This window comes from Balaenoptera musculus, chromosome X, assembly GCF_009873245.2.
Source record: "Balaenoptera musculus isolate JJ_BM4_2016_0621 chromosome X, mBalMus1.pri.v3, whole genome shotgun sequence".
NCBI lineage: Eukaryota > Metazoa > Chordata > Mammalia > Artiodactyla > Balaenopteridae > Balaenoptera > Balaenoptera musculus.
The window spans coordinates 39,214,870-39,230,017 of record NC_045806.1 but is presented as its reverse complement, the minus strand read 5'-3'; the positions used below and the strand labels follow the sequence as shown (position 1 = coordinate 39,230,017).

The 15,148-nt window shown below is 35.5% G+C and overlaps 1 protein-coding gene across 4 annotated transcripts in view; it reads right to left on the bottom strand.

The window, feature by feature from the left end:
- Positions 1–15,148, bottom strand: part of KDM6A (lysine demethylase 6A) — a 207,496-nt gene that overhangs the window by 79,028 nt on the left and 113,320 nt on the right. For all 4 annotated transcript variants that reach the window (XM_036840297.1, XM_036840299.1, XM_036840298.1 and 1 more), the window contains exon 6: positions 7,258–7,378. In XM_036840297.1, coding sequence (XP_036696192.1) covers positions 7,258–7,378 — 121 coding nt within the window. The remainder of the gene's footprint in view (positions 1–7,257; positions 7,379–15,148) is intronic.

Here is a 15,148-nt window from a genome sequence, read left to right as displayed (position 1 = left end):
ATGTGTAGTCAATACTGCTGTCTATATTCAATTAAAGCAGACGCAGCTTTTAGGAATAAAATGTTGGCAACCGGTTTTTACTCTACGCCAGGCACTCTGTTATGGCTATGCATCTACGCAATTGAATAAAAGGCTCACTGAAATTAATGTCCTAATAGAAGTTTAAAAGACAGTTCCATAGCAGAGTCCAAAAGATATAGCTGAGGGAAGAAAAGAGGTCCTTCAGGCTGAGGAAACGACTTATGTGTACACAGCCCTTATGAAACAGGGTTTTATGGACCGTTTAAGTGGGAGAAGGGAAGGTGTCAGGCACTCTTGCAGGTCAAAGGCAAATTATTTTTTCTTTTTCATTTTTACAGATTGCCACAATTTTGAAAGTATGATTTAAAACCAACAAACTTCATTCCTAAAACTAACAGTCTATGATAAATGAATGAAACTAGGGAAATGCCTTAGGATGTGATGGTACTTACTTTAGGGATTTAGTCTCTGAAAATAAGATACAGAACTAAAACTGGTAAGTTCTGGTAACGTTTATGAGCCATGATGCCTGGCCAAGCTGATCTGATGGAGATTCTCTCAAAGCCCTCAAACTCAGTTCTTCCATTCTCTTTGTAATACAAGATTATTACAAGAGTTTCAAGGAAGGACTCTACTGCACCAATGACTAATAGTTAATGGATCCTGGCAATCATGACTCAGAAGAGGCTCCTTCTTTTCAAGTTTACCAATCTGGTCTCTTCCAAGACTTTCTTTAACAAAAAAGTAAGACAAAAGATATTCTATACTGAAGATGTTCAAAATCTTATTTCTAGCCCTTCTTTTCAGCTCCAGACTTATATCTGTCTATACCAACATCTGATATCCCTCAGGTACCTCCAACTCGATAAACTCCCAAATGACCCATCTCCATTCGGAGGCTTTTCACGTCCCAATCCCAAAACCTGCTGCTACTTTTCTTTATCCCCTACTTTAGTTAACAGAAAAGTGATTCAAGCCAATAAATGGGGAATCTCTACCCACATTGAATCTGTTAATAAATTAACTCCTTTATTAAAACTCCTTAAGATCTCTAGGATGTGTTACCTTTTATCCATCCATCCATGCAGCCAGCCATCCTATGAGAACCCATTTATTCTACAGATCTGGCTCACCTTTCTTCCTGTAACTGGGTCCTACCTAGTCTCCCAATTCCTCCTTTCTACCACATTTTATAAAAGTACAGGTATGCAACCGATTAGAAATTCTAAAACACTGGTTCTAGTATATGTCTAATCTGTGTACACAAATGATCAGAATATGTACTGACTTAATTTTCAAGTTCTTTAAATCTAATTATCAGAATAAGACTAATATGTACACAATTAACAAATACAAAGCGAACATAACATATTTTATAAAGGGGATAATGTAACAATTTGCATTGTAAAATGCTACTTTGGAACGTAACCTTTAAAAAAAATGTGACATTGGATACACTGAATGCTTCATAAAGCTGCATTTGAAGATCAAATATTTACAACCACAAATTTAAGTAGTTATCAGTAAACACCAAAAAATGCTTTTTGATTAGAAACAACTTCTTGTAGTTAAAATGTATTTGAGGAGAGAAACCTGACACGAGAAACCTGGACTCATCGCAACCCCTCAGCATCAGAGAGGATGGTTACTGCACATCTATGAGCAGTCATGTCCTTTTCAAACATGTATTTGAGGAACTGAAGTACTTCAGCTATTTACAGTACTTCACACTTGAAGGTATGTAATAGAACTCAGGGCAGAAATAAATAACAAATGGAAAAACAAAACTGGGCAGGCAGAGTGAAGTGGAGAAAGCATTATTAAGTGGTTAGATAAACCAATTAGCAGATCACCTCATACCAGATAATATCTAGAAAAGATTAAAAGGTAAAGTATAAGTTGATGAACAGCAGAAAAAGAAAACATCAGGGAAAAGATTTCTGTCCACAAATGAAGAAAAATGGACAGAAGACAAAATAAACAGCAGTGACCATCCTCTGCCAAAAGGAACAGGGGCATTACACTCAGGCGAAACCAAGTTCCATTGCCAAAGCGGCAACTGGGGTGGTGATGTTTTAAGGTACAAACGTGAAAGTAGTAGATAACGAGATCTAATGCACAGCATAGAGATTACAGTCAACAATACTGTACTATAAACTTCAAAGTTGCTAAGAGACAGATCTTAATTGTTCTCACCAAAAAAAAAAAGATAATAATGTGACATGGTAGAGGTGTTAGCTAATGCTATGGTAATGTTCATTTTGCAATATATAAATGTATCAAATCAACACATTATACACATTAAACTTACTCAAAGTTGTATGTCAATTACACCTCAATAAAAAATTTAAAATTTTTAAAAGCCTCGAATTTTCAAAAAGCCAGCTGGCAGAGTTAAGCTATTAAACATCATGAAGGAAACAGCGCAGGAGTGGGTTTGGAGAAATAATAGCAACTTTTATTATCTTTAGACAACTGAACTAATAAAAATATGCTGTTAAAGCTTCAACAACAACAAAAAATATTACAGATCTCTTAGAAACTTAAGGCCTGGTTAAAATTAATTTAATAGCTAGTATTCAAATCCTTAGCAAGTATTTTTATAATACATGGAGTTCATAGTATCTTAATTAAATGAAACAAATGATTTATACATTCCACATTAATGAATAAAATAATAAAAGACGAGGCATTTCACAGATTCCAAAAGTGGTTTCTAAAAGGAAGTACATATCATCATGCCTTTACTTATTCTTTCTGCCTTAACATCTTGGCATAAAAAAATATGACAATAAAATTCCTGAGTCTATATAAAGGATATGAGATTAAATCAGATACCTGGAAATGTAGTTTTCTGGAGAAAAGTGTAAAAAAAAAAAGTGGAAATGCTATTTCACTCAGAAGTTTCATGACAGGTAGCTGAATGAACTGGTGAACAGGGGGCATCTAGAGAAAACTGCACTGTCAGTTTGTGTAGAAAAAAATTCTGTTAAGAGATGACAAATAAAATCAGCCTCTTTTTTTTCTCCCCAACGTTTCCAGCCAATCCTATGAGGCATTTTGTAATTTTATAGCCTCTTCCATTTCATTAATCTATCCATTCAAGAAACACTAAGCACCTGGTAAAATGCCAAGCTAACACACAAGTCTCATTTGAGTTTAACCCATTTCCTTAGAATCATCTCTTGTATTAATAATTCTCATCTTCCTAACCCTTTCATATTAATCCCTTCAATCAGCACTTATCATCTTCAAATATCAAATTATAAGGGGACTTACACTGGTATCCCAGCCAACTATCCACAAGTTCCCATAAAAAAGCCACCCTCTTTACCTTTAAAAATCCAAGAAAGTTCTAATGCTGACATATTTTAGGGAAACTTAAATATGTAAATATTAGGAAGATTTTTTAATAATCTTCATTAAATAGATGCATTGGTATTAACTGAAGATATGGGTGTTATCACATCTTATTTTGCATGTATTAGCTTCATATGAGGGAAATAATTTTAATAGTCTGCCAGGGTGTAAAACTTAGAGGCATTATATAAAACTGCTTGTCAAAACTGGTGTGCTTTTACTGAAGTAATGATAGCACACTGCCTCAAATACACAACAAATGTAAGCAATTATCATTAATATCATTAAAAAGTAATAAAATAAAATTCTGAATTATATGGAGGTAAACAGGCAACCAATCCCACCCGGGGGGATATTATCTGAAGCGGGAAAGAAAAAGAACAAAATATCATGTAGAAATGTCACCCTGAAATGGACTCTGGTTCAGATAGTACTAAACTAGTTAATAAATTAAGAATTGGTACCTCCACCACTCAACTAAACACATGAAATCTTTATTGGCCAATTTAATGGAAAAATAACACCATCTGATTGAAAAGTAAACTGGGCATTAACTTCACATTTCTGAGGATGGGCAGGGTGACAAAAATACAAGTATTCAATTCTAGGATGGGAAAATGGATTTCACACAAACAATATCTATACTGGCCCCAAATTAGAGGGGTTTTAGATATGGTAGATAAACTGAGAACTAAAAAAGAAGGGCTGAAAAAACTTATTTGTCAGATACTTCGATATATATATTATTTAATCTTTATAACAATCTTGTGGAGTAGGTACAGTTATTCCAGTTCTACAGACACAAAGAGGATCAGAAAAGTCAGGCATCTTGCCCAAAGTCACACAATTAGTTTACTGGCAGGGTCAAATTTTAAAACCCAATTTGCCTGCTCTGAGAGCTGTTTACACAGTACCAAAACAGAATGAATCTGTTTCAGAAATACATTTTGGGAGAAAAGTTATTACCAGAGATAGAAATAAAACAGGAGGCCCTGGAATGCATTTCATGTGTGGGTGAAAAGAAGGAATCTATTATGAAAATAAACTGTATTTTATTTAAATATTTTACCATCTAAAACATACTGTATATGTTGTATCTCTCCATCCCAGAGGGAAAGGAAATGAGGCAGAGAAGACCAGATCTGTAATGGACAGATTCTATGCACCACTCCCATACCAAAATAATCTTTTTACCCACCCCTCACTCTCTATTAGATAGGAACAGCATATTTAGGAAATCAAGCTCTGCTCAAAAACTGGACATAACTGGTCTAAGAATAACCACACCTTTGATAAGGAATCACTGAGAATAGCCACGTGGTCTAATTCTGGCCAATGAGATGCAAAGTGAAGTATTCCTGAAAAGATCAACAGGAAGTCAGGATCTTTCTCCTCTATAACATGATAAATCAGGTATTTACTGAGCACTTACTATATGCCAGCACTACACTAAGCACCTACACCACTACTCTACATTATAGAGTAACTCTATAATGTAGAGTAGTGGTGTAGGTGCTTTTCTTTATGAGACATTGAAAAAGAAATCATCTCACTGTGTACCTGGCAACCAGCCTTAAGAATAAGCCAACACAGAACAGAGAAGAAAATGAACCCTTAGTGAAACACTGGATCAGCTGAATCAACCAATCCTGAAGGCTGGACTTTACATTATATGAGCTACTTTTTTTTGTCATTTTAACCAGCTTCAGTTGGAGTTTTCTGAGGTTGCAGCCCAAAGCATCTATACCAACACACTGTGCTAGGAAACAACTTCATGTAGTGGAAAAGTCACCAGAGGCTCCACATCTATCCATAAAGGTAAAGTACTAGCCAGTCAGTCCACTGTAGGAAAACTGAAGGCCACCTAAGGAGAATGGGGCATATCATTCCTTCTGATTCCTATCTTCACGTACACTAAATGCTAAGCACTTACAGTAATATACTGAAATACCGCCTCTTCAACTACAAATGTTCATGCTTAAAATTCTCCTGAAAACAGACAAGGAATACTGGAGAGAGAAGCCTTAAAAAGCCAATGTCAAGATGAGAGAAAAATCAAATGAAACCTTCTCATTATGGGGAAGAGAAATATCAAGGACTCCTGAAATTCTTTTCTATGTTCATGGAAATGAAACAAACATCAGAATGGTATCAAGTATTTTAAATAAATGGAAGAAAGGCCCAAAACCAGAAGACTGCACTTACTTAAGGCAATCTTGCTAAAATCACTATGACTTGAAAGTTTGTTAGCCTTTACGCCTGAACAAATTAAAAGTTGTATACAGGAAGGATTCTGTTGAACAGGAGTAAGCAAGAACACTTTGAATTAGCCATGGAACACTGCCCAACACTGTTTCCCCTGATTAAAGGGGATTTTAAATATTGCCACCTTCATGGAAAGAGTTTTGCATCCATAGAATTGTTTAAGGTACCACTGCACTGATATTCAGAGATAGCCACATTCCATAATTTGGGACAAATCTCATTACTTTTTTCCACTCAAATATATTTCCTGAGCAACACTTACACTTCTGCAACACACAATAACCATATTGTGACAGTTCTATATAAAAAGCTCAAATAAGCTGACTTTGTATTATAAGCATTTTAAGAGTCTGGTTTGCTAGTATACACTGTGAATGTCCAAGAGGAGGTCAAAATATGCAAGGTGGCATATCTGAACTTATTTTCCATTTCAAGTCCACTCACATGCGAAAGTATAGTTTGAGACATGCTGCTCTAAACTTGAGGAAAATTGATAACTTCTAGGCATCCCTTAGTCTCCACGTTACTTACATTTGCCCTAGGGCCTACTTCTCAAATTCCACTTACCTTTGAGAACTGTGTGATCTGAATACTTTCACAATCTACTTATTTTAGTGTTTTGGACTGTATACCTCTCTCTTTCGTACCATCAGCATTGTTCTTTATAAACTCATGAAAGATAGAAACAGTATTTGCAAAACTGTCTACTTTAAAACTCTAGAACAATTAGGCACTCCTAAATACAGTTTTATTTGGTTGTTTTTTTTTTTAATTTCAGTAGTTCCTTACTAGTGAATTCAAACTACAACCTATTGTAAAGTAATTCTTTATCTCCCTCCTGACCCTTCAGAATGAAGATAATCTGCAACGGAGATATTTAGAACATGGCAACCATTATAAATAGTCATAAATTCACAAAAATTTAAGCTTTTCCTAGAACTTCTAATCCTTTTAAAAAGCAATACTTTTGTCGAGCAGGGAAGCACTATCTTCATGAAAAGCCCAGTAAGACCTAAAGTGATGGCATAGATAGCACAAGAAACTAAATGAAAAACTTGAGAAATGTTAAATTCTATAGAAAGTAAAATATTTAACCAACAATGTTATTTTGCCCAACAATGTTTATACTCACAAACCAGCAGTTCAAATGACTAGCAAAGAACACATCTTTTTATAATTTAAGATATGAGACGTGCTTTGCTAGTAGAGGTGGAGAGATTTCTAGTGAGACCCATACAAGTAAACGGTCAATGATGGGGTCACAGATACAGAATCATTAAGCAGCTGCTTCTGACCTCTATGGTTGCCAATCACTAATAGCAGAGTGATTCAGATGTCCAAATTGAGACTGAAACCTTCACCCTTTCCTGATAACAGACCACAATTAAAACTCAAAACAAAAAAAAAGTTTAATGATATAATTAGAAACCCAAACTTATATATCTTCCAGTTCATAGCTGATAAAGTTCTTTCATCTAAATTTTCAAATTTTCTTTTGAAGTACCATATAAATTCCAACATTTCTCAATGTTCTAATATTTAACAACCCCCCCCGCAAAAAGACCCCACAAAAATTAAACATTGTATCTCAGAAAAAACCCAACAACCTACCTTTAAACTAGACTCATAGTCTGTGTTCACTTTGAACATAAGACCAAGCCGTAAATGAATTTCCTTGGCTCGACAAAAGCTGGGATCAACATAAAGCACCTCCTGAAATGCTTTAATTGCCCTGAAAGAACACAGACATAAGATATCTTTACTTTTTAACACTTACATGAATTTTTGCTTGGTAGAACAGTAAAACTTCTCTTTTATGCAATTGTTTTAAAGGAAATGCCAGTTTTATAAAAAAGATGTGAATGAATAGCTTTAAAAAAAAAAAGACTAGGAAGGGGTGCCTGGGTCTTTTATGTAATTGAATATGTGTAATATAAAAGGAGAAAAGGAAGATCAGTTGAATTTACTCTCAATTATTCAAATTTTTTTTTTTCTGGTTGCATTGGGTCTTTGTTGCTGCACGCGGGCTTTCTCTAGTTGCAGCGAGCGGGAGCTACTCTTCGTTGCGGTGCGCGGGCTTCTCATTGCAGTGGCTTCTCTTGTTGCAGAGCACGGGCTCTAGGTGCACGGGCTTCAGTAGTTGTGGCACACGGGCTCAGTAGTTGTGGCTCACGGGCTCTAGAGCACAGGCCCAGTGGTTGTGGCGCATGGGCTTAGTGGCACCGCGGCATGTGGGATCTTCCTGGACCAGGGATCGAACCCATGTCCCCTGCATTGGCAGGCGGATTCTTAACCATTGCGCCACCAGGGAAGTCCCTTCAAATAATATTTTATGGCTTAATAAAATTGTCAGTGTAAATAATTGATTTCACTGTTTCTGGAATTTCCTAGGGGAGAGAGGGCTGGGGCAGATAGTTTTGTTTTTAAGGGAGGAGAGATTAATCCTGTCTCTAGTCTACTCCATAAAATGAAGTCTTTTTTTTAAACTTTATATTTCTATCTTTCATATTTAGGTTTACAATCCATCTGCACCTTATTTCTTATATGATGTGAGGTAGGGTTCAGTTGTCATATTTTTCAATACAGATATTCAGTACCCCCTACATCACCTGTAGAAAAGACCATCCTTACCACAGCTCTACAGTGCCACACTGTCCTAAATCAAATGTCCATATCAAACGTCTTGGTCTATTTCTGGGCTCTCTATTCTACTATATGTCACTTTATGTCTATCAGTCCATCTTTGCCCCAAATTCACATTTTATCTTTCATAAAAAGTCTTAATTACCAGTAGAACATATACAAGGATGAGGAAGGAACACGTTTCAAAAACTGAATACATTTTTATATCACTTAACCTGATCACATGAATGTACTATGTACTCAAAAATGAATTAAAATTATGACAAAGAAAAACATCTACTTTGAATTTTGAAAACTATAGTATCAGATATAACAGTATTTTAGGCATCATTTTAAATCTCTCTACATGATTTAAGGCTTATCCCAAGTACAGCTAATATATTCTTTACAAAGCTTTTTATCAACTATTCTCTACTTCTATTTAATCTTAAAGGAGGTTACTTAGAATCTTAGACAATTCCAAAACAAAAGTCAATCTTTTTTATAAAAGTTCAAAATATATACCACAAAATAGAGCAAAACAACATGCCCTATGTCTTTAAGTAACTTTATTTTGACTTGTATATTATCTATTTCCCCCCCAAAAAAACTGTGTGGTTATATATTTATTATAAAATTAAGGGTTCTAAAAGGTAATAATTACTGTGAGGAGCATCAGATACCTTTACATCTGGTTAAATACTTTCTTCCTGAAGAGGAACTCGGCATCTATGTGTTAAGATGGCATTTCAAATGGGTGGGGCTGTGTATGTGTTTTATTATTTAGTGTGTGTATAGACAGCAGAGGGGAGTCAAAGGCCTGATAAGAAAGAATTCGTGTAAATTACCTTTCTCATTCAAAGGTGGCTTCCTATTTCTCTCAATCAGACTTGAAGATACTCATCTGCATACTGCTAAGAAGTTCTCTGTACTTTTCTCAAACCTTTCTAATAAGAGGAGGTGCAGCTTCAGCCTCTATATTCTCTTGGTCATGTCTAGAGTGCCACCTTCTAACAGAACAGATTGTGTGCACAGGTGCGTGTGAATGTGTGTGTGGGGGGAGGGAGTACAACACACACATGTTGGGGGAGGGGCATAAAAAAGGTTAGGAAGAGAACAACTGCAGCAATAAATGATGTCAATTAAAAGATAAGATGCGACTGGGAAACGGTATGCAGGGGCTTTTGGAAGCTTCTGGGATGATAGCAATTTTTTATTTCTCGACCCAAGTGATAGTTATGAATGTTTATTTTATAAATAACATGTAAGGATGTATACTTATGTTTAATCTTCTTTAAGTATGTTACATTTTATAATAATAAAAATTGAGGATAATGTTTCATAAAGTCCTAATTAGCCTTACCTTACAAAATGGGTCAGAGAACTCCTATGGAATGGGTCAGAACTAAGCAATGTCCACACATGCCAATTAAAAACCCAGGCAAGGAAGAGTGGATATAGGTATATGTATAACTGATTCAGTTTGCTGTATACCTGAAACTAACACAACCTTGTAAATCAACTATACTCCAATAAAAATTTAAAAAAACAAAACAAACAAAACTAACCAAGGTGGGGTGGGGGGGGGGGGGGGGACAGGCAGGCCTGAGCCAAATACACTAAAGAAAAAGAATGGAAGTGGTGGAAGATAGCAAAGGAAAGATGGAATAAAGGAGAAAAAGAAGATAGGAAGAAAAACAGTCTAAGGAAGGATGTATGCGAAAGGGAAGAAGGAAAACACAGATCATCAATAACAACCCCACAGGAGAAATATTTCCTACTCTGTCTCAGTTTCTATTTCCAGTCTTTTCACAACCTACTGTTCATAGATGTGTTTTACTCCATAGGTGCCTTTAGTTCTTATCCACTTAGTTCACAATGTCACACAAGTACAAGAAACACAGGTTATTTTACAAAGCTCTCTACACATGTTAACACACTGGAAATTTCTTTTACAAAATTATTAACTTACCAGCAAAAACACATATTACAATACACTAGTCTGGGCTACACTGTGCCTGCTCTTTAAGGACTACTAAAAGTGCCCATGACAAGGGAGGACAATATATATCTATTCATCAAGTTCTCCAGGTTGTTTCAAAGTTTCCCTCAAATTCAATACTTGCAGACTCAATCTTCAATATCTCATTATCAGATAACTGAAACAGACTCCTTAAAGACTCCCCTTGCTCTCCTCTGGCTTGCCTATGCTTCCTAAAATATGTGGCTCCTGTGACTGCCTACTAACCATGATACTCTAACCATGATACTCTTTTAAGTCAAATCTCCATGTAGCATTTAAGGTTTATGAGCAGTTATACCCATTGCCAGCCATGCCCTAACATTGTTCCTCCTCAGCTGTGAGCTGGCATATCTTAGGAATTCCTTCATGCAAATACTGGTCCTCTTGGCTTCACGGCTTCTCCTCAGGATAGTCTCCTGACCTGGAATATTTTCATTCTTCTGCTTCACTCTAAATCCACTATTACCTTTAAGACTCACCACCCAAACTCAACATCAATTATTTTTTGCTTAATGTTAACCAGCAGTTAGGTCCACTCTATAATCAAATCATTTTACTCTTTACCTGTCAGTGTGCTGTCTCCAGTTTTTCCAAGTAGTCTATTCCTTGAGGTCTACATTCCTCTTTTATTTTTAAATACTCTAGACATTATAGGAAAATGTTTAATATCTGTTTACTGATGTCATCACTCTTTATAATTAACTGACTGGACTTCTTGTTGAGGGGGTGGGAAGGGACGCTCCAGAGTCTCTTTACTGATCAGTTCTCCTCAGCTAACAAAATAGATGCAAGTTCATTTTCACTTGCTTTTCTAAACTCTTACCATCTTTTTCTCCTATGTGTTGCATCCACCCCTTGGGGTGGGAAAAGAAAAGGAAAAAAGAATGTGTTTATGTGTTAGGAGGGGGATAGTGTGTGGAGAAGACAGGTACCATTCAGACAACATTCTAATTTTGGTCATCATTTTAATGCATTCATATCTCACCAAACCACATGTAGCCAGAACATGATCTGTGTAGCAGAAGTTAGACTAAACCACCAACACATACAAATTCTGCTGACGTCAGTATTCTGACAGACAATTTTAGAACATGAAAAATGGCTACCTAAAATGATAAAATACTTTTAATGATACAATGCTTGGAAAGGTTTATAGTTTTCAAATATTAAAGCACAGTCTCTACTGAAATTTTAAACAAGTGCATATTGCTATGCTTGAGTGTCCATGCATTTTCTTAAAATCTAAAGAATGTTTTTATATCACCAAAATTATTTCTATAGATTTTCAGTTTAAACTTTTTTGCAATTAATGTTTTCCATTGTTAACAATTTTTAAAAGGAAATGATAACTTCAATAGCACTCCCTGCAAAAAACACACACATACTGAATATATTTTAAAACAATGGTCATTTTAAATAAGATTTCTAGAGCCATTTTTTAAAAAGCCTCCTTTAGAACCTTACCACCTTACCAAACTATAGAAAAATAATGATATTAACGAAACATCCTAGCACAGTTTTAGTACATTTGAAAAGAGACATAATAAAACTTTAAGTTCTCTGAAGCTAATAAAGCCGAGTCCAGAGATTTCCCTCAGGGATATCTGAAGGGATAAAGGAACTAATTCCACAAATTTTCATACTAATGAAAGGGAGCATATTCTAGCTCTAAATCAGTAATAACATATATACACAACAGATATACACACTTCTATACACACACATATATATATATTTGGAAATTTAGAGGTTCCTTCTAAATGAGACAAAAAGATTTGATTAAGAACTCGAAGAGACAGGTAAGGTAAGAGTTTTAAAGTGGAGATGGAAGGAGAAGGCAGACCAAAGAGAGTAAATGGCACAAACCAACTTGCATAGGTAAAAAAATGCTCAAGACATTTTCAGGGAAATGTTAATACAGTAGTGACTGACACAAAGAATATATCTAGGGGAACAATAAGTCTAGAAAGATCATCTGAGGTTGAAACAGAGAGGACCTTAAATGTGAGGCTAAGTTAGAAGTATCATACGCTAGGCTATTCACATTGACGTTTGCTAATATATTACCTCCTGGTTCTTTTGCCCTCTCCAGCCATCTTCATTTCATCACTGCAGACAGTGGGATGTTTTCTTCCCTCCCCTATTGTAAAATTTATGTTTTTATTCGTAATTTCCCTGAAGCTTAATCAATCCAAACCCTTCCAAATTCTCTCTGGCAATCTTTGTGTCACTGGTAAGCATAACTTTACCAAAACCGCCTTAGTTATCTGCTATTTTCTTCAAAACAGCAGCGAACAGAATAAACTCAACATATGTTAACATGAACTGTTTTATTTTAATAGAAATAAACTCTTGATCTAAGAGCATTAGTTTGCAAAATGATAGCTCAAAAACATATATTAAATATTAAGTTTTTGCGAGACTCCATGCTACACAAGGCTCAGGATCAATGGCGGTTATCTCAAACTACATTAAGTTTATGTTTACACCCAAAGCAGTGATTTTACAAGGAGAGCAGAGATTCCTACACCCCTAAGAACACTTGTAATTGGTACACGCTAGGGAAATGAGTCCTGGAGAAAGTTCACTTGTAATGTGTTAACATTTCTGTCTTTTTAAACTCACCTCCATCTCATTACCCTACTCCTTGCTGATGTCAACATAATAATAATCACTACATTTCCTTACCAGGGCTTATCAATTAGATTTGGGAAGCTAATTTCCAAAATCCTATGCCTCTGGCACAGAATTATGTAGCTCTTAGGTTTGCCACTATAAGACCATTCTGATACTGATCAATGGGAATACAAAAGGTTACAGGCTAGAGAGAGAGGAATGATAAGGATTTTCAGGGAGGTATATTTAGAAATATGGCTACAAGTTATAATACTTTATTACTGTATATATTTCAATTCCTTTCACCCAAGGATATAGGTTTCTTACTACAAAGGCAAGGAAAAGCTCAGTTCAAGGTACCCTTAGCAATATGCCACCCTCATGAAGAAGAACAAGTGAAGGCATGGGCATGCACTCATGCACATGGAAAGGAACAGCTTTATAGATACTGGTTCTAGCTCTCTGCTGCATGCATTTTACTATGTGCTTCTATGTCTTCCTTTCTCCTTATATTTATTTTAAGTTTGGTCACAGATTACTGTGTATGATAATAGTAAAATTAAATAATTATGATAAATCCAGTGAGGATGTAACAGTTGCTCTACTACTTTCTGACATGGGCTCCTCCAAGAGGCTGAAATTGAAACTGGAAAAACTGACCAAATAACTGAACTCATCCAGAGGCTAACAATAAAATCAACTCACCCCCCCAAAAAGGTGGGGGGGGAGCATAATATGGCAAGAAACAAGATAAACAGGTTAACAGATAAAACCACAGTTAATAAAATTGCTCTTAATAATTTATTAAGTCGCCATCACCAACCCCAACACACATGGTGGTTGCACACATTATTCTCGAATACTTAATCTAATTAAATAACAACAGACACCACTTACAAATATTAAATTCTACTAAAATTATAAATGTACAAGAGATAGAACATTCTGAGCTAACAATACAAAAAAGGCATACCACTCTTCTCTGGAAATATTTTTTCAACAAATCCCAAAGAACTTAGTGTGTGTTGGGGGTGGAGGTGGGTCTGTTCCCAGAAATTAATAGCCACCTATAAATAAAACCAAATAAAACACAAGTATAGTTTTAACCTAAGGAAGTTCCTATCCGTTAAGGCTATACTCTAAAACTCTCACCAAGCACCTACTCCATGCTTTCTAATTTTGTGGCTGTTCAAGAAATAGCAAGATAAGTGAAAGCAAAAATTGGGGCACAGAGTTTGTGAAAGAACATTTGACCAGCAAGACGGGAAACACACATCCATGATGGATTAAGAGAGGGTGTGAGATATGTCACTTTAGGGAGCAGCTAGGGCTGAAACTCAAGACATGAGAAAATGGTGGTAACCAGGACAGGATCAACAGAACAGAAGGCACTTACTAATTCAGACACTGCATCATTCTTATATCATTTCAGTTTCATTTCTTAAGTCAACTGAAGGACACAGAAATCATATGTAGATAAGGAATCAAAAGATACAATTTTCCACACTACAAGCCCCCTAACTTGACATGGTCACATACTTTTTAATGCAATCCAATTTTCAACTGATGATGGCTTCACCTCACTACTGATTTTATGCTTATATCTTCAATCTACAGGGAGTTCACAAGTTATCACAGATAGGTGAAAATTAACTGGTGTGAGGTATACATGTTCATTTCTAAACTGCAGAGTTCCTCGCCTTGAGTTTCATCTAAATTATTTCTGGCTGGCCATAAAGATTTTACCAATGTGCCCAGGAGAACAATTACAAATACTGATTAAAAAATAACCACCAATCAATCTTCAAACTTGGGGACAGACTACAACAGACAAAATAATTAGACTGGGAAACCTGAGCATAAGTTTGCTTCTGCCACCAATTAAACAGTTATATAATACTGAGTTACACACTCATACACATACCTTGTTTTCTTCGTCTATAAAATTAAGGAGAAAAAACTAAGTTATCTCTTAAGACCATTCTGGTTCTAAAAGTTTAGAATTGTGAATTCTATGAATAGCATCTTCAAGAAAGTAAAGAGATTTTAAAACAGTCCTAATCTACTCTTGATTTTACATATGATACACTGGATATAAAGTTAGGAGGCTTAAATTTAGGCTTGCTCTACAACAATGGATAATTTAAAAGAAAAATATTACAAAGCTTCTTTATAAAGATCAATTATAGCTTTACAAAGAAAATGAGTGATTTGAATGATTATAATACTCTATCCACACAG